At 44.8% G+C, this 26451-nt stretch overlaps 1 protein-coding gene across 5 annotated transcripts in view; it reads left to right on the top strand.

The window, feature by feature from the left end:
* Nucleotides 1–26451, top strand: part of PPP4R1 (protein phosphatase 4 regulatory subunit 1) — an 85193-nt gene that overhangs the window by 9059 nt on the left and 49683 nt on the right. Inside the window, exon 1 of one of the 5 annotated variants that reach the window (XM_062201359.1) lies at nt 13912–14006. The exons of 3 other annotated variants lie outside the window; for them this stretch is intronic. In XM_062201359.1, coding sequence (XP_062057343.1) covers nt 13949–14006 — 58 coding nt within the window. In that variant the 5' untranslated portion in view covers nt 13912–13948. Of the gene's footprint in view, nt 1–13911; nt 14007–26451 lie in introns of those variants that run through there. One more of the 5 variants, XM_062201357.1, reaches the window with a different exon arrangement.

Below are 26451 nucleotides of genomic sequence, written 5' to 3' on the forward strand. Positions count from 1 at the left end.
TTTTGGAGGGAAGGGGAGAGCTCAGCCAGAGTACTTACCTGGGGTGATCATTTATTTTCGAAGGGCTGATGTAGATCATTTTTACATTTAAATCTGTCATTCATTTTGATAGAAATCATTCATTTGTTCAAGACTTCATTTATTGAGGATTGGTAGTAATTTGGCCATGGGTTAGTTAAAATTTTATATTTGGACTACCAGTGGAAAAAAGGATTACTAACCAAAGTGATTGGAAAATAAGACTAATGGAAATGTTTACTTACCAAAGAGAACAAACAGCATATCTGTAATAATGTATGGGAGAGTCACACCCTGCAAGTGCTTTGATATGCTGCTTACGTCTATCAAATACTGTTAGAGCAAGCATCGTCTGGGAGCCTGTGCTGTACCACTATGGCTCCGTGCCACCATACTTCCCATCCAGCTCCCTGCTAGTGTGCCTGGGAAAGCAGCAGAAGATGGCCCAAGGACTTGGGCCTTTGTACCCACATGAGAGACCTGGATGAAACTCCTGGCCATCAGCCTGGCCCAACCCTGGCTGAGGTGGCCATTGGAGTGAACCGGCAGATGGAAGATCTTTCTCTCTTCCTTCTCTCTCTCCCCCCTCTCTCTGTAACTCTACCTTTCAAATATAAATAAATTGTAAAAAAAAAAAAAAAAAAAAAAAAAAAAGAAAGCATGGTCTTGGTAACTAATGTGAAAGTAGATAGATGAGCACATACCACTCACACCACTTGCCTTTTCTGTTGACTTGTATATAGTCATTGCTCAGTATTGGTGGGCTCCATAACCTCCCTCAGACACAGAAAACCTGCAGGTGCTCAAGTCCCTTACATGAAATGCAGTTTTTGCATAGAGCCCACACACATCCTCAGGTATTCTTTGACTTATCTCTAGGCTACTTATAAGACCTACTACAATGTAAATGCTGTGTAAAAAGTTGTTATACTCTACTGTTTGGGAAATAATGACAAGAAAAAAAGAGCTTGCACATGTTCACTACAGACATGATTCCCCTCCCCCTGACCCCCGTCATTGTAATTCTGAGATTGGTTGAATCCATGACTATGGAACCCATAGATAATAGAGGAGTGACTGTGTTTCAGAAAATTACTCTTGGCGCTGGTGTTGTGTAGCAGATTAAGTTGCTGCATGCAGCACTGGCATCTCATATGGGCCCCAGTTCGAATCCCAGCTACTCCACTTCCAATCCAGCTTCCTGCTGACACATCTGGGAAAGCAACAGAGGACGGCCCAGGTACCTGGGCTTCTACCACCCAGATGGGAGACCCAGATGAAGCTCCTAGCTCCTGGCTTTGGTCCAGCACAGCTCTGGTCGTTGCGGCTATTTGGGGAGTGAACCATCAGATGGAAGATTCTCTCTCTCCTTTCAAATAAATAAATAAGTCTTTAAAAATTATTTCTTGCCTTAAATTCAACCATGAGATTGAGTGTGCTGTAAAGTATTAATTGTACTTGCTAATAAAGATAATTTCTTCTTTTTTTTTTTTTTTAAGATCTATTTGAAAGAGTTACCAGAGAGAGTCTTTTGTTCACTGGTTCGTTACTCAAATGGCTGCATTGTCCTGGGCTGGGTCAAGTGGAAGCCAGGAGCTTCATCCAGGTCTCCCATGTGGGTACAGGGACCCAAGCACTTGGACCGTCTTCTGCTTCTTTCTCGTTGCATTAGCAGGGTTCTGGACTGGAAGTGGAACAGCCAGGACTTGAACTGATGCCCATATATGGGATGCTGGTGTCACAGACATTGGCTTTACCTGCTATGCCACAATGCCAGTCCCAATAAAGATAATTTCTAAGGGGGCCAGTGCTGTGGCGTAGTGGGTAACGCCGCCACCTGCAGTGCCAGCATCCCATATGGGTGCTGGCTGGAGTCCTGGCTGCTCCACTTCCTATCCAGCTCTCTGCTGTGGCCTGGGAAAGCAGTAGAAGATAGCCCAAGTCCTTGGCCCCTGCACCCACGTGTGAGACCCAGAAGGAATTCCTGGCTCCTGGCTTTGGATTGGTGCAGCTCCTGCCATCCACTAGCAGATGGAAGACCTCTGTCTCTGTGTCTCTCCTTGTCTCTCTGTAACTCTGACTTTCAAGTAAAAATAAATCTTTTTTTTTTTTAAATAATTTCTAAGGATACAGTAAACTTTTTTTTATGTTAGAAGGAAGGATTTCTACTAAACATACTTATACTGTTGTAAAGTACCAATTGAAGCTTGACATACCTGTTGTTTAAGGCTGTATTTATAAAAACTACATTGTGTGGTCCTGCAAATTATGTTTTTTTAAATCTTTTTCTGTCAATTTTCTTCCCTCAAGCAATGAGTTAATTTTCTGTTAAATCAGTAGACCATGGGTTAGAAAGTGTTTATAAAGGGCCAGATAGTAAATATTATAGGTTTTGTGGACTGCATGCGTGAGCATAGATGTCTTCCAGTAAGACATACAAGCACGGCAGGTGGGCCACTTTGGCCTTCGCTGTGCTGTAAAATTCAAGGTCTATCACGTTTTTATCCTTTACCCATATCAGAGTACATATATATTTGCTGAGAGGAGTCTTGATTTTTCTGGCCACACTGCCTAAGACTGGAAGCCTAATTTTAGGTCAAAGAAATTTGGTGAATAGTTATTTTTACATAAAACTTGTCATTTTGAAAACCTTTATAGTTACTCAACAGTTGCACAGATGTTACAGTGAATTCCCCAAATTTTCCCCTGCATTTAGCCTTTGTTAATATTTTGCCAATTTACATTGTTTTCCTTTTTATAATTATATAAACACACATACACATGAAATGTAATTATATATTCTTTTTATTTTTTAAGATTTATTTATTTGAAATGCAGATAAAAGTCTTCTTTACACTTTTTTGAAAATAAGTTTTAGAGTGTGACTTTTAGCTCCTATCTCCTAGGAATATGAGCCTAGTTATAGTAAACAAATTCAGAAGGATTAACATTGATGTATGTAGTCCATGGGGGATTTTATCAGTTTTCTAATAATGCCCTTCATAGCAGCCATCTCTTTTGCTAACCCAGGCTTATGTGTGCCAGTGACTTGTCATGCTGCTAGTGGGGAGCAGTTTCTCAGCCTTTACCTTTCATGATATTAATGCTTTTGCGGTCTGTTTAGTTTTTCTGACTCATGATCTGATTTAGGTTATGCCTCTTCTACCAGGACTGCTGGATAGGATAAGGTGTTCTCCATGCTGCCTGCTAGGAGGTGCTCATGGTGGTCTCCCCATTATTGGGGAAATTGGGGTGGTGTCTGCGAGACTTCTCCATGGTGAAGATTTTGGTTTTCCTTTTGGATTAGTAAGGGCAATAATTTGACTCAGGGAAATGGCCCATTCCCAGACTTTTTTTCCCACTGGTGTGGGAAGGATTGGTCCTTCTGCCTGACTCCTGGCTGACTCCTGGCTGTTTTCTGCTTTACAGGAGGTCTTGCCCTTCTCTCCCATTCATTTGTTGACTTATTTGCTAAAACCTCACTTTAAAGCTCCACATTTTAAGGTAACCCTCACAACAAGGCTTTAATTATTCTTTGGTATCTCTATTTGTCATTTATTGTCTAAAATGTAAAGACTGGGGCAACAGAAATAACATTCTGGCATGAAGGGAAAAATCGAAGTGGGTGGGGTGGACAGACTATCAGTTTTTTCTGTTTTTTGGGATATTACTAGAGGTTGAGGAGGGGCCTCAAAGAGTGTTTGATTACTTGGTGAAAGTTAACATGTACAGATCAGTTAGTTCTTCCTGTTGTAGTACTTCTCAAAGGCCATAACATGCTAATGGTGGTGAATAGCTTAGAGAAGGGTAGGATATGTTAAAGAGACCCTGGGCTCTTCATGTCTCTGTGGAATACCTTTTCATTAGCAAATACTAATGAGTGTGTCGCCAAGAGAAGCACTGAACTCTGTTTTTTAGGTAATAAGAAGATTAGCAAGGTAGTCTTTGTCTTCAGGGAATTTGTGTATGTTAAGGCATGGGATGGGAAGGAGGTAGAAGACAAAGAAAACAAACCCAACACTGCAGTTGCTGACAGAGTGAAAATAAAGGCTCCTGTGGCTGCAGGAAACTCAAAGGAGGAACTCCTAATTAGAGAGAATGGGAAATGCTTCCTGGACAGTCTTTGGAACAGGTAAATTTAAACTGAGCTAGAGCTAGAGAGGACGGGAATGGGGCAGATCAGAACAAAGACAGGAGAGTAGTGTGGTATATTTTGAAAAATGGACTCCATGTGTCTGGGACTTTGGCCGGGGAAGCCCTGGAATTTCAGGAGAATGAGTGGAGTCGCAGTGCAGGCTGCCTGGAGGACTTTGGGGCAGGGAGTATAGTGAGGCAAATGTTGTTTCAGGAAAAATGAAAAAGCTGGCACGAAGACTGGTCTGGCACTAGACGGATTGAGGCAAGTGTAATAGTCTAGGACAGTGGACTTCAGACTTCATTATTGATACTTCCTAAAATGATGTGAAAAATTCCCATCACTCATACATTTAAAAATACATATCCATATTTTTCTACATAAGGTTCCATCCATTTGCAAAGGTTGTAATTTCCAGCATATTATAAATACTCATATTTTAAAATAAAAATTATGTCACCTTTTTAATTTTGCAAGGCAGAGAAACAGTGAACTGTTTCAGATGTTGAGGGGGTAGTGGTAGGGGTGGAAACCGATGCAGAAAAGAATTTTAGAATGAGACATAGCCAAAAGCTGATGGAAAGAATTTGTTGACACAGGAGAAGTACACAGTCCACAGGCAGAATGCAGGCAGGTCCAGAAGGTGAGCTTTTGCATGAGGTAGTAGATCCTTTTATTAGGTTTTTTTTTTTTTTTTTTTTTTTAATTCCAGGAAGCACTTTATACTGTTAGGAGGGTCCTTTACTATGGTAACATGCCGTGGCATACCTTGTATGTTTCATTAGCGTCTTTAGTCTCCAACCAGGGTTCTGTTTTTTACTGCTGTAATGAAGCAAACAGTGATTGGCTATCAGGATGGCTTCTCAATTTGGTAAAATCTGGTTTTTGCTTATAAGGAAGTAGTTGGAGTCTGGCTGCTAAATTATTGATGATAAGAGATAGCGGTGGGGCCGGCACTGTGGTGTAGCATGTAAAGCTGCTGCCTGCAGTGCCAGCATCCCATATGGGCGCTGGTTCAAGTCCCAACTGCTCCACTTCCGATCCAGCTCTCTGCTATGGCCTGGGAAAGCAGTAGAAGATGGCCCAAGTCCTTAGGTCCCTGCACCCATATGGGAGACCTGGAAGAAGCTCTTGGCTCCTGGCTTCGGATTGGCTCAGCTGTGGTCATCTGGGGAGTGAACTAGCGAATGGATGACCTCTCTCTCTTTCTGTCTCTCTGTCTCTCTGCCTCTCCATAACTCTGCCTTTCAAATAAATAAAGAAATAAGTCTTTACAGATAGAGAGATAGTGGTGACTTCATTAATGTTTGCTCCACATGGGGTCACCTGCCTAGGCCAGTTACTCAACTATCCTGTCTCACTAAACCAGCTATCTATCCTGCCTCAATTTCCTCCCTGGAGATTTTTGATCCCATTGTCATATGGGTTGCTAGGGAGCTTCATCTGAGCAGGGATGGCCTCTACCTAGTCTGGAGACGAAAACCTCTTGAAAGTCACTCTTATACCAAAGGCTTAAGTAGGTTGGTGATTAGTGATACAGAACAATCCTCAAAACTGGTTGGAGGAGTTGCTTTAGAATCCCTAAAACTGAGTTCACCCACCTGACCCAAAGGAAGTTGACCCACTGGCATCAGGGCTGGTGGAACAAAGGAGGCATTTATTGTAATATGCAGAACAAGAAACTGAGTGGCTACCACAGAATCCCTGGGCTTCCATAGTGCTTAGGGGTGAAGATTCTCACGGGTTGAAGTTGACATGAGAGGTGCACTTTGAGGTTCCTGGTTAGTCTGTTGTAGTAGTGGCCTTCCTTTGATTCTTCAGGGAGTTTTTGTGATGACTAGGTAGGCATCCATCAGTCTGATAGTTACAGCAGGTGGTAGTTACCTTTTGCCTTGGACCTAGAATTCCCCAAAAAGAAGCCCCTCACGACAGTACTGACCATCAGGGTGTTGTCTGTTGGAGAAGCAAATGAACTAGTTGTAGCACTCCCTGAATTCAGTGAGTTAATTTTAGTAAGTGATTGATTTGTTATCCAAAAGGCAGAGCAAAGGCACTTTAGGTTAAGGGAGAATGGCTAGGATCCTGGGACCTGATGGTATCTGACATCTACCTTCAAGCAGTATATAGGGGCATAGTTTCAATAGCTGAAAGATGGGTGTTTTATCTATTTATGTAGGAATAAAACTATGTGGGCTCCTGAATGCAGATACTTGTGTGTTGTTTGGATGGGAGTGTGTTATGATAGGGGTAGAGGGTCCTCTGGTCCTCAGGTTGTAGTTCAGCGGTAAGTCCCATGGCAGGCAATAACGATGGAAATCTGAAGGAAAGGAACCACTACTCTTACTGGAGTGTGTAAGCTGACATCTAAAGTTGTGATAAAACAGTTGAATAAGCAGACAGGAAATATTTATCCTGGTGTGGTTGCCCATGAGATTATAAACAATTCGAGTAGCAATCTCTATTCCCAGACTTCCTTGTCTGTACGAGTTATTAACAATTAAGATTCATCAGGAGTCAAGATGTAGTTGTTTTTACTGTTTCCCCAGCAAATGGAAACATGTCCTGTACATCGCAGAGTTTTTCTTCATCCTTCTCATTGTCTATTTTGCGAACATTGTTGATAAACCACAATGCATGGATGCAGTAAGTCCTACTTCAGCTTCCCAGATAAAGTCCTTTGGGGTTGTCATTTTTAAAGCAAAGAGTGACTTTTCCTGTGGGCTCACAGATTTGGTATGGCCTTGATCTTTCCAGTGAGGGTCCATTGAATGAGGTCCTCCCTTAGTCCCATCATTTATAGCTTTAGTATAGGTAGTATTGGAGGAGCCCACATATTCAGTCATAAGTTGGCCAGAATCTTCTGTTGAAATGGGGAGACTGAAAAGCCTGAGGTCCTCAGCCTCCACTCAGCTCCTGGTATGATTGGTGATGTGATTAAGGGTGATTGCCAGTGGGGGTTTGGAAGTAAGGGCACTGGAATATAGAACAGCAAGACAGAAGCCATTAAGGTAGTCATTGTCCAGTGCTTATATACAGTTAGTATATGGGGTTCCAGGTGGAGAACAGGTCAGGGAGAGGGTCAGTGTAATAAATGTAGCAATAAAAAAAACCAAGCCTGATATTGGGGCCCACTATTGTCCAAATTGGGGGTGAAACAGCCATCTACTCATCTATCATCAAGGATCATCAGGTGTATGAGGTCCTTTGTTGGTCCCTGTAAGGTGGGGTCAAGGATTCCTTGAAGTTTTACCGTAGCAGGGTGCTAAGTAGTACTTGACTTTCCACCCAGTTGCGGTCATCAGTCATTAGAGATCCTTTTGTCCCAAGTTCTTAGCAACACAGATCTGGTGAAACAGCTGACTGTGGTCCTGGGGATCCAGTGCTGGAAGAACTTTGTTACCATATTCTGTCAGGACCTTTGTACTTGACCCAAATCAGTGATACCTTTTATTTGATCCTGGGTGTCTGGATCAAAGAGAAAATCAGAAGTAAAGAAAGTCCTTTAAGGGTTTATTCATTAACCTATTTGAAAGGCAGAATTGCAGATTGAGTTGGGTTTCTTTTACCTGCTGGTTCACTCCCCAAATGGCTGTAATGGTGAGGTCGAAGCCAGAAGCCTGGAACTCCATCGGGGTCTCCCACATGAGTGCAGGAGCCCAAAGAATTGGACTATCTTTCTCTGCTTTCCCAGGCATATTATCAGGGAGCCGGATTGGAAGTGGAGCAGCTGGGATTCAAATCAGCACGCCGATACAGGATACTGAGTTGAGGGAAGTTTCGTTTCCAGTGTCTGTCTTGTTTGCATTGAGGACGTGGGCCTGGTGGTCCTTTTAGATAGTGATAATCTTTGTGCCAGTGTTCCAGCTTCATGTCTGGGGCTGACTGACAGAGGAAATGGGCACCAAGCAAGGCCTGTCTCTCGGGGTGCTGGGCTCTATGTTGGTGTGTTTCTTTAAAGCACAGGTGGGGAATATTTGTCCCCTGGGCCCTTAAGGCCCATGCAATCATTCAGTCTGGCCCTGCTGAGACAACCATAGGCAGGACTCAAAATTCAACAGATCTATAGCAGGCTAATTTTTTGTTTAAGATTTATTTATTTATTTGAAGATCAGAGTTACACAGAGAGAGGATAGGCAGAGAGAGAGAGAGAGAGAGAGAGAGAGAGAGAGAGTTTTTGATCCTGATTCACTTCCCAGTTGGCCACAACAGCCAGAGCTGCGCTGATCCGAAGCCAGGAGCTGGGAGCTTCTTGTGGGTCTCCTACGTGGGTGCAGTGACCTAAGGATTTGGGCCATCTTCTACTGCTTTCCCAGGCCATAGCAGAGCACTGGATCGGAAGTGAAGAGCTGGAACTCGAACTGGCACCCATATGGGATGTGGGCACTACAGGCAGTGGCTTTACCCACTACATCACAGTGCCAGCCCCGTAGGCTAATTTTTAAGTTAGTAACTTGTATGGACTGCAAATGATGTTATATAAATATCCACGTGGCTCTTCGCAGAAAAATGCTTCCCCACTGAGCTTTACATCCTCTACCAGTCGTCCTTGGAATAGGGCTGGGTTTCCTTCCTTGTGTCCTGTTATCTTCCTGGTTTTGTTGTAATTTACAGGCTTGACAATATTTTTTTCATCCCAGCCACCAAGCAGGTAACCATATGGTCTTGAAACCCTGAGTTTTCATGACCTCTTTGATAGTTCCAGTTAGGGCCTGTCTGTGGGACTGTTGTAGCTCCTGTAGCATACTGGTTGGGCTGTTGAGCCACCAGGGCATTAGCCCAGATTCACTTTTTCCGCTCCAGAGTGCCACAGGTAGACAGAACAATACGTAAGCCAGCCCAGGTTAGATCACAGGTTAGGGTTAAGGTCTGAAATTCCTCAGTGAACTTAGTGTGGTCCTATGAGCATCTCCCCAGCTTTTACCTTTATTGGTTTAGATCAGTGGTGGAGAAAGAAGGGAGATGTACTCTTGCTGTCCTCCCACATCCCCACTGCCTCCTTCCCTTGGGAGCAAAGGTTCTGCACATCCAGATGACGGGAGGCTCCACTCCGAGTGACCCTAAGCTGAACTGTTTTTGGCAGAGGAGCATAGAAGGGGGTTAAAAAGTATGAAGATAAAGGTATTCCAGTTATTTCAGAGGCAGCCCAGTGATGAGTCAGTGGGAATGGATGAAGAGTTGCCCATGAGTGAGAGTCTCTTTGTAACTTGAGAAAGAGAAAATAGGAGTAGGGTGTGTGGCAGCTCTGTGAGAGCCCCATATAGCCCAGTGAGAGGCCCCTCAGTGGACTGGATCAGATCTGGCATCCCAAACTTCCTCCTGCAGCCTGTGGCACTGAGCATCCTTGGAGGTGAACTTGTTTATTGCCTAGACATGGTGTCCCAGCGTCCTTTAGATACAATCCATGGAGCCTAAGCGTCCATGGGCCACTATTTGCCTAGGCATAGATGGCTCCTGGGACTACTTCTGGAGGAGGGGCAGGGGTTATAGGATTGGTGACAAAAATCTTACATCTCATCCTCCCAGTCCTCACCAGTTGGTGGCCTGCCCAGCACTACTGGTCTGGCCAGTATAGGGCCATAGAAATGGTCCTAATAGGAATGAATTGAAGGGTGAGTGGTGCTACTTTTTTTTTTTTTTTTTTTTCCCCCATCATGAAAGGTGTCAAGGAGTTCTCTGATAGCAGGTGTAAGGATTCTGTTGTATGTTAGGAACATCACCAAAAACCTTCCTTTGGGCATTATCGAGGGTGTGGAGGATGGCAGCAAAGCGGCAGATGCTGGATTCCTAAAGAGAGTGGGAAGGAACCAAAATCTTTTCCTTTTTTTTTTTTTTTTAAAGATTTATTTATTTGAAAGAGTTACACAGAGAGAAGAGAGGGAGAGTGAGAGAGAGGTCTGCCATCTGATGGTTCACTCCCCAGATGGCCGCAACGGCCGGAGCTGCGCCGATCCAAAGCCAGGAGCCAGGAGTTTCTTCCAGGTCTCCCATGTGGGTGCAGGGGCCCAAGGACTTGTGCCATCTTCTACTGCTTTCCCAGCGATAGCAGAGAGCTCGATCGGAAGTGGAGCTGCTGAGACTAGAACTGGCGCCCATATGGGATGCCAGTGCTTCAGGCCAGGGCATTAACCCGCTGCGTCACAGTGCCGGTCCTGGAACCAAAGTCTTGTAGGTGGAAAAGCCAGGAGCAGCAGGGTAGTCAAGAGCTAAAGTGGGCCTGCTGCCTGGGGGCTCAAACCTCACAGCAAGACTGCCATGCTGCAGGAGCAGAAGCAGGCCCGGCCTCTAGTGCCCCTGGGGCTACCGCCTTGGCTGCCAGCAACAGCTGCATACCATGCTTGAGCAAGGCCTGGGCTGGGAGCTGGCAGTGGGGAAGCAGAGGCCGAGGAACTGGCTGCCATGGACCAAATACTTCATTAATGATAGCCATGAAATAAATGCTGGAACATTTACCTTTAAGGAGCAGGAAGTAGGGATGAGAGTTTAGAAAATGTGTAAATGAAGTAGAAGTTAAACAGTGTAGCAAATCCACAGCTAGTTGGTAACAGACAGACCCCTCTGGGGCACTTCACAAGATGGGTACAGGTCGTGGCTACACCTACCTACAGCACAAGGAAGGTGAGAGAGAGAAAACTCACTGGCTGATTTATCAGTGGGCTTTATGCCTCTTGTGGGCTTTCTCTCCTCCTGTGGGCCGTCTCTTCATGGCAGGCTTGCCACAGATGGTGGAGGCAGGAAGCAAGGGGGTCCAAGCTCTTGGTATCAACACAGAAAATTTCAGAACTGGACACAGTCAGATTAAGCAAAGGATTTACTGACAAAGCGAAAGTACGAACCCCACAGCCAAGGTGAGGCAGGTCCAGGAAGTGAACTTCAGCAGTGCCCAGGATTTTTTTTTTAAACATGTGATTTCTCTCTTTTTCTTTGTCTCTCTCTCTCTCTTTTTCTTTCTTTCTCTCTCTTTCATATGATTTCTTTCTTTTTTGAATTTTTAAGATTTCTTTTTTTGAAAGGCAGAGTCACAGAGAGAGGTAGAGGCAGATTTCCTCCATCCTCTGGTTCACTTTCCAAATACCTGCAACATCCACAGCAGGGCCGGGCTTGGAGCCAGGAGCCAGGAGCTTCATGCAGATCTCCTACATGGGTGCAGGGGCCCAGGCACTTGAGCCATCTTCCACTGATTTCCCAGGAGCACCAGCAGGGAGCTGGATTGGAAGTGGAGCAGCCAGGACATGAACCAACACAGATGTGGGATGCCAGTGTCACAGGCAGCAGCTTTAACCTGCTAACCCCAGTGCCCAGGGGTTTTAACAGGTTTGTCAGCTCAGGGTGGTACCCTTTACTGATAAGAAGGTCCTTTACCATGTTCACAATAGGCCTTTGTCCATGCAAGTGCAGTTGAGGTAATATGCTGTAACATACCTTACGTCTTTTATTAACACCTTCAGTCTACTCCCAGGAGTATGTGTTTTGCTACATTGCATTGAAGCAAAGGTTGGTTGGCTGTCAGATGGCCACTCAAGCTGGCACAGACCAGTTTTTGCTAATCTGTTCAGTACAATGAGATAGTTGGAGTCTGGCTGCTTAATTATTGATTATAAGGGTCTGTTTCTTGTTAAGAGATAGTGGTGGGGGCTGGCGCAGTGGCTTAACAGGCTAATCCTCAGCCTTGTGGTGCTGGCACACTGGGTTCTAGTCCTGGTTGGGGTGCCGGATTCTGTCCTGGTTGCCCCTCTTCCAGGCCAGCTCTCTGCTATGGCCCGGGAAGGCAGTGGAGGATGGCCCAAGTGCTTGGGCCCTGCACCCCATGGGAGACCAGGAGAAGCACCTGGCTCCTGCCTTCGGATCAGCGCGATGCGCCGGCCGCAGCGGCCACTGGAGGGTGAACCAACGGCAAAAAGGAAGACCTTTCTCTCTCTCTGTCTCTCTCACTATCCACTCTGCCTGTCAAAAAAAAAAAAAAAAAAAGATAGTGGTGGGGGCCGGGGTGTGGCATAGTGGGTAAAGCTGCTGCCTGCAGTGCTGGCATCCCCTATGGGCACCAGTTTGAGTCCTGGCTGCTCTACTTCCAATCTAGCTCTCTGCTATGGCCTGGGAAAGCAATAGAAGATGGCTCAAGTTCTTGGGCCCCTGCACCTGTGTGGGAGACCCAGAAGAAGCTCCTGGCTTCTCTTTGGCACAGCTTCAGCTGTTGTGGCTGTTTGGGGAATGAGCCAGTCATTTTGAGAGTGCACCAGCATTCTCTATCTGCCTCTGCATAAATAAATCTTAAAAAAAAAAAAAAAAAAGAGTATAGTGTGGAAAAGGTGGAGGTGGGGATGGGGTGGGGAAATGGAGAAGGAACACTAAGGTGAAGAAATCTGGCCAGGATGGCCTAGGCCAGGTGACCCAGGCCAGCATCAACAGTATAAAAAAAGAGATAGTGATAACTTTGTTCATGTTTGCTGTATATGGTGCTGCCTACAGGCCAGGAATTTACCTGTCTCGCCAAACCTTACACCCATCTACTGGTTTATTTTCCAAATGCCTGCAACATCCAGACACTCAATCCCAGGTCTCCCACTTAGTGTAATTAAGCCATCACTGTTGCCTTCCAGGATCTGCATTAGCAGGAACCTGGAGTCAGTACCTGGAACCAGGAATTAAACCCAGGCACTCTGATTGGGAAGCTGACATCTTAACTGCTAAACCAAATGCATACCCTTCTTTCACTTTTTAAAATGGAATATAGGGCCGGCACCGCGGCTCACTAGGCTAATCCTCTGCCTGTGGCGCCGGCACACCGGGTTCTAGTCCCGGTTGGGGCGCCGGATTCTGTCCTGCTTGCTCCTCTTCCAGTCCAGCTCTCTGCTGTGGCCCAGGAAGGCAGTGGAGGATGGCCCAAGTGCTTGGGCCCTGCACCCACATGGGAGACCAGGAGAAGCCCCTGGCTCCTGGCTTTGGATCGGTGCAGAGCACCAGCTGTGGCAGCCATATGGGGGGGGGGGGGGGCTGAACCAATGGAAGGAAGACCTTTCTCTCTCTCTCTCTCTCTCTCTCTCACTAACTCTGCCTATCCCCCCCCCAAAAAAAATGGAATATAGTTACACATTGTGATACCAAGTCATCTGTTTTTTTTTTTTTTGTTTTGTTTTGTTTTGTTTTTACAGGCAGAGTAGACAGTGAGAGAGAGAGACAGAAAGGTCTTCCTTTGCCATCGGTTCACCCTCCAATGGCCACTGCAGCCGGTGCGCTGTGGCCGGCGCACCGCGCTGATCCGATGGCAGGAGCCAGGTGCTTCTCCTGGTCTCCCATGGGGTGCAGGGCCCAAGCACTTGGGCCATCCTCCACTGCACTCCCGGGCCACAGCAGAGAGCTGGCCTGGAAGAGGGGCAACCGGGATAGAATCCGGTGCCCCAACCGGGACTAGAACCCAGTGTGCAAGCGCCGCAGGCGGAGGATTAGCCTATTGAGCCACGGCCCGGCCCTGTTTTTTTTTTTTTTTTTTTTTTTTTTAATTTGTTAAAAACTAGGAGGTGGTTTTTTTTTTTGTTTTTTGTTTTTGTTTTTGTTTTTTTACGATTTATTTATTTTCTTTGAAAAACAGAGAGGCGCAGAGAGAGAGGGGTCTTCCAAACGCTGGTTCACTCCCCAGATGGCCACAACAGCTGGAAGCCAGTAGCTAGGAGCTTCTTCCTGCTCTCCCATACGGGTGCAGGGGCTCAAAGACTTGGGCCATCTTCTGCTGCTTTCCCAGGTCATCACAGAGAGCTGGATGGGAAGTGGAGCATCCAGGACTTGAACCAACACCCATACAGGATGCTGGCACTGCAGGCAGCGGCTTTATCCGCTACACCACAGTGCTGGCCCCAGAACTGTGAGTTTTACATTATTCTTTTTTCCTCTTGATCACTTCCCATTTGCCACAAAGTTTTACTGTAGTAAATTTTTATGCTTGAGAGTTTTGATTGCACTATCATGTTTATTTGTGCCAAAAATATATGCATAAAGAAAAAATTTTGACTTGAATTTTTTGTGGTCACAAAACTAGCATGATTTTATTGAATTTCCTTTATTATTAATACTCAATTGATCAACCAGAATATATTATAAATCATGATTAATAATAACCCAAAAAATTACTTGGGGCCAGTGTTGTGGCACAGCAGGTTAAGCTGCTGCCTGCAATGCCAGCATGGGTATCAGTTGGCATCCTGACTGATCTGACTCATTGCTAACGTACCTGAGAAAGCAGCAGAAGATGGCCCAAATGTTTAGGCCCCTGCCCCCATGTGGGATACCTACCTGGATGAAGCTCCTGGCTTCTGGCTTCTGGCTTCAGTTGGCTCAGCCCAAGCTGTTGCAGCCATTTGGGGAGTGAACCAGTGGCTGGAAAATCATTCAAAATCTCTCTCTCTCTCTCTCTCTCTCTCTCTCTCTCTCTCACCTGCTTTTCAAATAAATCTTAAAAAACTTAGGTATTTATGAATTAAAAAGACTTATTACTTAGCATGAGCATATTTAGCAACAGTGTCTAATTTTCATTTTAAAACTGTAAGCACTGAGAAATATAGTTGGTGTAAATACATTGATAGGAATAGAAAGGGTTTGTTTTTCTTACAATTTTTTAAGTAGAGGATTGGATACCACTTGACAGTAGAAGTATTTATTACAGTCCTTAGAGAGTTGTTCTCTCAACATTTTCACTCATATTTCAAAGGCCCCCTTTGTTTCTCAAGAAGGCCTTTCCCAACTGAGTTTGGCGCTGAAGGGTGTTTAGGGGCATGCATCCTAAGAGCTTTGAGACAGTTTAGAGGCACCTTTGTTATATAAGGGGAAAGGAAAAATTATGAAGGGAAGAAAACCTTAGATCCAGGCCCCCCCCCCCCCATTCTTGGGATAGAGACTCCTGAAAGTGTGAGTCTGGAAAATTCTCCTACATTATCCAGTTGGATTTATCCCCAGAAAAGTCTTCCTGTATTTGGATTAAAGTACACTGGTTTGCTCTAGGCAATGCATATCCGAGCCTCTGTGATGTAATTGCTATCAAACACCCCAAGATGGGTCCCTTTGCACACAGCAAGCCAGTGATTCACTGCTGACACAGGGGTGATGGAAAAAGCTTGTGTTTATTGCAAAGTGTAGAGCAATGAGCTGGGAAGCTTGCTTAATTCCTGGGAATAAAGTTCGTGAATCAAAAGCTGGGGGTGAACAATGCATTACCGGCTTGTGTGTGGGTCTCGGGTTGGTCCCTAGCACTTCTTTTGAAGATATTGTGATGGCAGTGTGGGCTCCAGCGGTCTGGGGCCTTATGGGAAGATTAGTTACTACTTTGTTTTGTTCAGGGCTTGAAGTTCCTGAGAAACATCTCAGCTGAAGTCTAAAACCAGGATGGTAGCTAATTTCAAGTCCTGCCAGTGAGTTCCTGCAAAAGCTATGAAAACAGGCCGGTGCCGTGGCTCAATAGGCTAATCCTCCGCCTGTGGCGCTGGCACACCGGGTTCTAGTCCCGTTCAGGGCGCCGGATTCTGTCCTGGTTGCCCCCCTTCCAGGCCAGCTCTCTGCTGTGGCCCGGGAGTGCAGTGGAGGATGGCCCAAGTGCTTGGGCCCTATACCCCATGGGAGACCAGAAGCACCTGGCTCCTGGCTTTGGATCAGCATGGTGTGTCGGCCGCAGCTTGCCAGCCACGGTGGCCATTGGAGGGTGAACCAACGGCAAAAAGGAAGACCTTTCTCTCTGTCTCTCTCTCTCTCACTGTCCACTCTGCCTGTCAAAAAAAAAAAAAGCTGTGAGAACAGAGGCTAACATTGAGGTGGTGACTGTAGGAGCAACTGTGCTACTCCCTTAATGAGTTCATCTTTACAGAGGAACTGTAGGCTAAGGAAGAGATATGGGGACTTGATAAAATCTATATCAAAGCCTGTTGAGGATGGGGCTGGTTACCTAGTGGGAAAGTCATGAGCAGGACCTGATTTTCTAAGATTAGTTTGAACAGTTTAATTTTTAGAACAAATATGACATTGAGGTGGAGGTTTTATGGAGCATGTACATATATGGGTCAAGGGATCAGGCTGAGAGAACTTCAGAGATCATCTGAATTTCCCAAGGAGAGGGCAGAGAGAGAGAGAGAGAGAGTGTATGTGTGTGTGTGTGTGTGTTTTGTGCTGCTCTGAGGATACCACCACAGACTGGATAATGTATTTGGAACAGAAATCCATTGGCTCATGATTCTGGATGTTGAGAGATTGACAGAATGCATCTGGCAAGAACCTTTTTTGTTGTGTCATCTCATAGAGGAAAGGTAAGGTGGGCATGGAGAGAAAGAGGGAAGTTGGGAGAGGGGACAGACTAGTCCTTTTATATGGAGTTTACTCTTGCCATAATGGGTGTCCCCATGACCCAGACACCCTCCCATTATACCCCATCTCCTGACACTGCTGCATTGGAGATGAAGTCTCCAACACATGGACTTTGGGCGACTCATTCACAGCATAGCTGTGTGTGTGAAATGTGTATATGAAGCCAGAAGCATAGGGAAACTACATAAAAGGGTCAGAAGAAAGTAAGCAAGAATAGTTCAGAAAGGTAGACAAATACTCAGGGTTGTACACTTTTAGAAAAAGAAAGTTGTTGGGAAGGTTGGGTGCCAGCAATTCTGTCAAGTAAGACAACCGGTCCGAGAAGGGGCTTCTAATTACTGACAAATTATTGCTGATTCTTGAGAAGAGAGTCACAATAGTGAAAGAGAAATAGGGCAGACTGTATTTGTCTTGAGGGGTAAGTGAAGCTATCAAAGGAGTTTATTAAGTTTACTAAGGAGTTATGAAAAAAAATCATTTTAGGGAATAGTTAGGTGATGTTCTAGGCTCAATATGAAAGGAAAAATCTTAGAGAGTCCTAATTTCTCTACTTCTGATCCAGCTTCCTAGGCAGCAGGGGATGGCCAGTTCTTGGGCCCCTGCTGCCTTGTGGGAGACCAGGCTCCTGTCTTCAGCCTGACCCAGACCTAGTTTTTGCAGGCATTTGGGGTGTGAACCAGTAGATGGAAAGTCTCCCCGTCTCTGTTCTTTCTGTTGCTCTGCCTTTCAGATAAGCAGTTAAATATCTAGACAGAGAGGGAAAACAAGGAAGAAAGGAGGGGGGACGGAAGGTGAGAGGGAAAAACTGCTTACGTAGTTTCCGTCCAGCTTGCTGCTAATGCAGACCCCCTGGAAGGCAGGACATGGTAGCTCACATAGTTGGGCTTCTACCACCCACGTTGAGACTTGGATTGAGTTGCCAGCTCCTGGTGTTGGCTTTAACCCAGTCCTGGCCATTACAAGGATTTGAGGAATAAACCAGGGGATGGGAGCATGTATCTTGGATAATGAATAATTTTCTATAAACCACACACATAGAAATGAAATTGAAATTTTCTGTGTTCAGAAGCAAACCAAAATGCCAAGTGGGAGGGAACATCTTACTTGCCTATGTTGGATACTTTTTTGTTATTTTATTTTATTTATTTGAAAGGCAGTTATAGAGAGGGAGAAATAGAAAGAGAGGGATCTTCTATCCACTGGTTCAATCCCTAGATGGCCACAACAGCCAGGACTGGGCCAGCAGCTGGGAGCTGCAGCGGGTCTCCTACATGGGTGCAGGAGCCCAAGCACATGGGCCATCCTCCACTGCTTTCCCAGGTGCAGCATCAAGGAGCTGGATCAGAAGTAGATCAGCCAGAACCAGGACTGTAGTGTAGCAGGTAAAGCTGCCGCCTGCAGTGCCAGCATCCCATGTGGATGCCGGTTCAAGTCCCAACTGCTCCACTTCCGATCCAGCTCTCTGCTATGGCCTGGGAAAGCAGTAGAAGATGGCCCAAGTTTTTGGGCCCATGCACGCGCATGGGAAGACTTGGAAGAAGCTCCTGGCTCCTGGCTTTGGATCAGCGCAGCTGTGGCCATCGCGGCCAATTGGGGAGTGAACCAGCGGATGGAAGACTTCTCTCTCCGTGTAACTTTGACTTTCAAATAAATAAATAAATCTTAAAAAAAAAAAAAAAAGTAGAGCAGCCGAGATTAAAACCGGTGCCCATATGGGATGCCAGCATCCAGATGGCAGTTTAACCTATTGTGCCACAATGCTGGCCCATGTTGGGTACTTTATAGACAGGGTCTATGGATGCATGTTTTACAAGTCTTGACAGACGAGTATTTCATAGGTGCGGAAACAGATTAAAATGAGTTAGGTGCTTCGTTAGCTTCATGTAGATAGTCCCTAAGTGATAGACCCTGAGATGAACCTGGATTTGTCTTCCTTCAAAAAATCTCTGCCTTTCCACGCCACATTTGCCAGAGCTATGTAGTGATTAAATTTAAAATTCCAGCATGAGCCCAGCTTTAAACCTTTGCATTTTAGATACTGTTTTCCATAAACAGTTGGGATGTTGTTTTCTGCTTTGGATTCATGTGTCATGTGCAGGGAGCCACAGGTAGCATTTGAGGCTACTTAATTATGAGGGTGATTTTGTTTCTTCTACATGATCTTTATACAAAGGGAAAGACTGGGTTCTATAAGTAACAAAGGCAGATGTCACTGTGATACTGTCTCTTCCTTGGCAGCTTACTTTATGTTCTCTGTATCCACATTGTAACATACTTGATTGCTCTCACCATGTGGAACAAGAAGGGTATATGTAGTCTGATTTGTGTTAAGCAGCAGTTTTCAAAGGATCATGAAATTGGGATGAACCAAGCCTTAAGTTTGAAGTCTTAGTTTATATCCCAGATTTATATTCTGTGAGGCTTCTATTTTATTAAGATTCAGTAAAAACTTTTTTTTTAGATTTTATTTATTTATTTATTTGGGAGGTAGGGTTACAGACAATGAGAGGGAGAAACAGAAAGGTCTTCCGTCTGTTGGTTCACTCCCCAAATGACTGCGCAGATCTGGGCTTCTTCCTGGTCTCCCATGCGGGTGCAGGGGCCCAAGCACTTGGGCCATCTTCTACTGCTTTCCCAGACCATAGCAGAGAGCTGGATTGGAAGAGGAGTAGCCGAGACTAGAACTGGTGCCCATATGGGATGTCAGCACCACAGGCAGAGGATTAACCTTCTGCACCAAGGCGCCGGCCCCAAAACTTCAACTTTTAAAAATTTTTATCTGCAACTTCTTTGTGGAAGCTTTTACTTAATAGTTAAATACCACGTTTTGGAAAATGGAAAATGCCTGTTTATTTATTGGACATATGTCTCATGTTGAGCTCACAAGTAACCTTCCTTTTCCTTTTCCTCTTGGCTCCCCTTTGGCAGGCAATGGCAGCCGTCTAAATTTATTGGGAGAGAGAGTAGCAGAATTTGGGAAAGAAATATATAACTTGAAAAAGTGTTTCTGAGTGACCACTAATTTTAAAATTTCAAATAATGTTGAAGATGACATGATTGTAAACATTTTATCAGTTGAAGAGATTGAATTTTAAAGGACATAAAACAGGGATAAGGTTATCACACTGTTTTAAGAATCCATAAATTAGTTATTTAGAAAGAAGAATGGTTACTGACCATTTTATAAATTTTTAGTTTTTTGAGAGAGAGAGAGAGCCTCCCCGACCCTCATCCTTTGGTTCATTCCCCAGATGGCTACAGTGGCTGGAGCTGGGCCTGGCGGAAGCTGGGGAGCCATACGGACGATGAGAAACCAGTGAATTGAGCCATCATTGCTGTCTCTCCAGAATCTGCTTTAACAGAAAGCTGGGATCAGGAGCTGGAGCCAGGAATTGAACCCGAGTTCCCCAGTATGGAACATGGGTGTCCTACCACCATCTTTTAAAAAATTATTTATTTATTTATTTATTTATTTTTGACAGGCAGAGTTAGAGAGAGAGACAGTGAGAAAGGTCTTCCTTCCATTGGTTGACCCACCAAATGGCCTCTACAGCCGGTGCGCTGCGCCGATCCGAAGCCAGGAGCCAGGTGCTTCCTCCTGGTCTCCCATGCGGGTGCAGGGCCCAAGTACTTGGGCAATCCTCCACTGCACTCCCGGGCCACGGCAGAGAGCTGGCCTGGAAGAGGAGCAAGCAGGACAGAATCCAGCACCCTAATTGGGACTAGAGCCCGGTGTGCCGGCGCCGCAGGCGGAGAATTAGCCTAGTGAGCCGCAGCGCCGGCCCTAACCACCATCTTAACCACTATGCCAGATGCCTGCTCCTGAACCTTCCATGATTATGAAGTATCTTTCTTCTTTATCTCTAGTAATATCCTTTGTCTTTAAGTCTGTTTTAGCTGATAATATACATACATCCTCTTATTGATTTCTGTATTTTTCCTATATTATCTTTTGTTTCAGAGATTACTGTCAGGATGGTAATTTTTTTTTTTTTTTTTTTTTTTTGACAGGCAGAGCAGACAGTGAGAGAGAGAGAGACAGAGAGAGAAAGGTCTTCCTTTACCGTTGGTTCACCCTCCAATGGCTGTGGCTGGCGCATCGCGCTGATCCGATGGCAGGAGCCAGGTGCTTCCCCTGGTCTCCCATGTGGGTGCAGGGCCCAAGCACTTGGGCCATCCTCCACTGCACTCCTGGGCCACAGCAGAGAGCTGGACTGGAAGAGGGGCAACCAGGACAGAATCCGGCGCCCTGACTGGGACTAGAACCCGGCGTGCCGGCGCCTCAGGCAGAGGATTAGCCTAGTAAACCGCGTTGCCGGCCCTATATTCCATTTTAAAAAGTGGTAGAAGGATATGCATTTGGTTTGGCAGTTAAGATGTCAGCTTCCCAATCAGAGTGCCTGGGTTTAATTCCTGGTTCCAGGTACTGACTCCAGGTTCCTGCTAATGCAGATCCTGGAAGGCAACAGTGATAGCTGTTGTCACAGCAGAGAGCTGGCCTGGAAGAGGGGCAACCGGGGCAGAATCCGGCGCCCCAACCGGGACTAGAACCCGGTGTGCCGGCGCCGCAAGGCGGAGGATTAGCCTGTTGAGCCACGGCGCCGGCCTAAAAGGCAAGATTATTTTGATGCAGACGTTTGAAGTCTTTCCTTTTTTTTTTTTTTTATGTGTGTTAGAACTTTTGGCTATTCCCCCCTCATATGTTTTATTGATTATTTCTGAATTTCTCCTGGTGAGTTTGAAGTCTGTAGCCATGGCAGTCATGTCTTTGTGGCCTCCATGAAGAAGAACTCCACAGTCTCGGTGATGAGGAATCTTTGTAAGTAGCTTTACCTGGGAGAGGATGATGCCATTGATGCTTGGCAGAGGGCAGCAGTATTGGAATGCACAAGTGGACCTTTGTTATCAGTGTCAGTGCCCGAGTGGGACACCCACTTATGGAATTGTTGTCATCCACTACTGTAGAGTGATGACAAAAAGACTGAAGACATACGATCTTGATAGCTTCTAGGGAGTGCGTTTCTCAGATAAAGTTGTGGAGCAGTCCGTGTTTGAAGCAGTGGGGCTATTTATTGGCGTTCAGTACTCTGCACCTCACTCCCAATCTGCATGCTCCTTAGCTGCAGGTGAGATCTAGCAAATCTGTGTTTTAGGTAAGTGCTCCAGGTTGGTCTTGAACACAGCCATTGACAAACAGTGGGAGTGTTCCCCTTGCTTGTGGTGGGCCAGAAGCAGCATTATTGTTATCTTTAAGATGAACATGGATAGGACTCTGATGAAACAGTTTGGTCACAGTCGTAGAATTCTAGAGCTTGCATGAAGCTGTCTTGGAGGTCATGTTAGCTGAACAATCTTGTGTTAATAGGCAAAAACCGAGCCCAAATGAGAATGCCTGCCTGGCTTTTACAACTCTTTGATTCATAACGAGTAAGGTATCTTGATATAATTTATACATTGTAATAAGCTGTATGGAATTTTTCTGTACTCTGTAAGTAATCATATCCATGGTTAGGTGTTAATTTTAAATCCAACTTGACAGTCTCTGCCTTTTAATTAGATACACATTTGAACACACTGTACTTAATTAAAATGGTTGAGTTTGGATTTCTCACTGTTTTCCATCTAATGGTCCTGTCTCCCCCTTGTTCTATTTATCCCTGCTTTCTTTTGGATTGTTTATGACGTTTATTGGCTGGTTAGTGATATGTATGTCTTATGAAAGTTGTTTGTTTGGGGGGGGGGGGCAGGAATAATGGTTGAGCTGGAATTTTTAGCCTGACTGTATCTTTAATTTATCACAATGTGGAAAATAGAGTTAAAAGATAATTCTATTTTGGTGCAAGTATTTTGAAAGCCATGCATAATTTTTTTATAATACTCATTTTCCATGATCTTTTTGATGAACTGTCATATTTCTGTTCATCCAGTGAAAAAGAACATTGTGACATCAATATCACCCTTTCCTTACCTTTGTGCTATTGTTGTCATGTGTTTTACTTCTGTGTATGTTATAAACCCTGCAACACATTCTTAGAATATTATATTTTTTACTTTAAACAATTATCTTTTTTAGATTTTATTTATTTATTTGAGAGGCAGAGCTACAGACAGAAGAAGAGGGAAGGGGATGTGGGGGGAGGAGTCTTCCATCTGCTGGTTCACTCCCCAAATGGCTGCAATGGCCGGAGCTGAGCTGATCTGAAGCTAGGAGCCAGGACCCTCCTCTGGGTCTCCCACATGGGTAGAGGGTCCCAAGCACTTGGGGCATTCTCCACTGCCTTCCCAGGCCATAGTAGAGAGCTGGATTGGAAGTGGAGCACCTGGGACTGACACCCATATGAACTGACACCCATATGGGATGCTGTTGCCACAGGCTGAGGCTTAACCTATGCCACAGCACTAGCCCCAAATGATTATCTTTTAAAGAGATTTTTAGGATAAAAGGCTTTAATTTACATATTACTATTTATCATGCTCTTGATTGCTTTGTGTAGTTCCAAATTTCCGTCTGGTATAACTTTCCATTTGCTTGAAGGATTTTCTGTAATACTTCTTATTGTGCATGTCTCCTATGGATGACGTCAGCTTTTCTGATACTCTTCATTTCAGCCTCACATTTAAACGATACATATTTGAAAGGCTATTGGGTACAGAGCTGTGGATTGACATTGTTTCCTTCTTTCTTTCTTTAAAGTTGTTGCCTCACTGTCTCCTGACTTCTGTTGTTTGAGATGAGAAGTCAGCTGTCATTGTTTGCTTTGTATGTAATGTGAGTTTTTCTCTGGCTGCTTAAAAGATTTTATCTCTAGTTTTAAGATGTTTGGTTAATATTATGTCTTGGTTTCTTTATCATCACATTTCTTGCTCTTGAGATTCATCCAATCCATTGACTCTGGGTTGATCATTTTTACCAAGTTTGGAAAAATGTTATTTTTCACTAATTGTTTTATATCACCCTTCCTCCTTGGGGGAATTCCATTGCACATGTTGGAATGTTAGAAATTTTCCTACAGTTAATTGATGCTCCTCCCCCTACCCCCATATTTTTATCTCTTTAATTGAGAATACTTTTTTCATACTGTTTCTTCAAGATCACTAATCTTTTCCTTTGTTATGTTTTTAAAAATTAATTATTTTCATTTTATTTGAAAAAGAGACAGATGGAGAGACATCCTCCACTCACTGGTTCACTCCCCAAATGCTCACAACAGCAGGAATCAAGAGCTTCATGTAGGTCTCTCTCGTGGGTGTTAGGGATCCAAGTATTTCACCCATCACATGCTGCTTCCCAGGGTGCATATTAGCAGGGAATTGGACCAGAGTCTGTGTAGCCAGGCACTCTGGTGGGATTCAGGCATCCCACATCCATGTCCTGCTTTGTAGTGTTGAACTTGCTGCTAATTATTTTTCAACTCGTGTATTTTTCAACTCGTTATTTTTCATTTCTAGCTGACCAGTTTGGATCTTCTAGAATATCTTCATGCCTCTTCTTAACATGCTTATGCTTTTTTCCTATCTTATTGAACATATGGAATATAGTTATAATGTGTTTCAATATCCTTATCTAATTCTGTCATCTTTGTTTGCTCTGGATATGTTTCTGTTGTTGAATTTATTTCTCTTTATGGTTTGTATTTCTCTGCTTTTTGCATAGCTAGTAATTTTTATTGGATGTTAGACATAGTGGATTTTACCTTGCTGAATGCCAGATATTTTTCTAAAATATTTATTTTTATCTACTTGAAATGTAGAGTGATGGGTTGGCGGGGGGCTGGGGATGGAATAGCTTTCATCTGCAGATTCACATCTCAAATGCCTGCAACAGCCAGGAGCCAGGAACTGTATCCTACATGGTATCAGAGGCCCAGGCCATCACTTGCTGGATTGATCTGGCACTCTGCTCCACCAGGTATTTTTTATATTATTTACATTTCTGGGAAATAGGTAAGTTATTTAGCACAGTCTGTTCATTTTGAGATTTTTTTTTTTTTAATTTATTTGACAGACTGTTAGTGAGAGAGAGAGACAGAGAGAAAGGTTTTCCTTCCGTTGGCTCAGCCCCCAAATAGCCTCCACTGCTGGAGCTACGCCGATCTGAAGCCAGGAGCCAGGTACTTCTTCCTGGTCTCCGACGCAGGTACGGGCGCCCAAGCACTTGGGCCATCCTCCCCTGCCTTCCTGGGCCACAGCAGAGAGCTGTACTGGAAGAGGAGCAACCGGGACTAGAACCGGCGCCCATATGAGATGCCGGCTCTGTCCCCATTTTGAGATTTGCTTTAAGCTTTGTTAGGCAAAGCCAGAGCTGCCTTAATCTAGGACTAATTATTTGACACTTTTGAGGCAATACCCTTGTGTTGCCTGTTGCTGTGTGTCTTAAAGAGTTGTTTTCATTTTGGATAGTGACACCATGAACTATTGTTGGTTCTCTGCGATAATTGAGTGTTGGTCCAACTGATCTTTTCAGATAGCTTTTTCAAGTAATTCTCAGTCCCAGATAATTTTGTTACCCATATATTGTTCTGGTATTTACCTAAGAACATTCAGGAAAGGAAACCTTTTGCAGCTCTTGCAACCTCATTTTCTGTGAAGCTCTCTTCTCTGTGGTACTGTGCCCTCCAAATTGCAGCTGCTGTGGCCTTCCTGAGTTCTCAGCTCAGGTAGTCTGCTGTGAGGTTTGGGGGCTCTCCCTGGCACCATGGCCAGCGCGTTTTCCAGGCAGTCAGCTGGAGCTGTATAGGGCTCATTGTGTTGGTTTCCCCTCTCTGCGAAACCATTTTTTTTATATTTTAATCTGAAACCTTTTTTTTTTTTTTTGGACAGGCAGAGTGGATAGTGAGAGAGAGAGAGAGACAGAGAGAAAGGTCTTCCTTTTTGCCGTTGGTTCACCCTCCAATGGCCGCTGCGGCCGGCGCATCTTGCTGATCCGAAGCCAGGAGCCAGGTGCTTCTCCTGGTCTCTCATGCAGGTGCAGGGCCCAAGGACTTGGGCCATCCTCCACTGCCTTCCTGGGCCATAGCAGAGAGCTGGCCTGGAAGAGGGGCAACTGGGATAGAATCTGGCGCCCCAACCAGGACTAGAACCCGGTGTACCAGCGCCGCAAGGCTGAGGATTAGCCTGTTAAGCCATGGCGCCGGCCTGAAACCATTATTTTATATATTTTTTCTTTTTTAATAATTTAAGATGTGAGGGTAAATTTGGACTTTGTTATTCCATCTTTGTCAGAAGTGGAAGAGAATGTTTAGGTGATTTTTTAAATACAGAAATTATTTTTATTTTAGTAAGTTAAAATAGTTAAAAGTAGCTCTGTTGTGTTTTGCACCTTCTTTCTGACAGTGTTATGTGGAAGTAAAAATAATTCTTCCAGTGTTATCTCTTCAGAGGTGGACATTTGGCGCAATGATTCAGTCGCTGCTTGGGATGCCTGCCTCCCCTAGTTGAGTGCCTGATTCAAGCCTGGTTCCTCCGCTTCCAATCCAGCTTCCTGCTGATGCACACCTTGGGAGGCAGCAAGTGATGGCTCAAGTACTTGGAATCTGAGCAACCATGTGAGAGACCAGAATAGAGTTACGGGCTGTTGGCTTCTGCCTGGCCCAGCTCTTGTGGGCATTTGGGCATTTCAGTCAACAGATGGAAGATCTATGTCTCTGTTTCTCTGCCTTTCAACTAGAATGAAAATTAATTACTTACTTAATTAAAATGAATTTTTAAAAAGAGTCCTGTTGGGACACGATGTCCCACATTGGAGTCCCTGGGTTCAAGTCTGGCTCTGCTTCCAATCCAGCTTCCTGATGATGCATACTGGGAAGCAGCAGGTGATGACTCAAGTACTTGAGCACCTGCCAGCCACGAGGATGACCTAGAGTGAGTTCCAGGCTCCTGGCTTCGGCCTGGCCCAGCCTTGACTTTTAAGGCATTTGAGGAGTGAGCCAGCAAGTGGTGGATTCATCTATTTCTCTCCTGAC

The sequence above is a fragment of the Lepus europaeus genome, chromosome 9, assembly GCF_033115175.1.
Source record: "Lepus europaeus isolate LE1 chromosome 9, mLepTim1.pri, whole genome shotgun sequence".
NCBI classification, from domain to species: domain Eukaryota; kingdom Metazoa; phylum Chordata; class Mammalia; order Lagomorpha; family Leporidae; genus Lepus; species Lepus europaeus.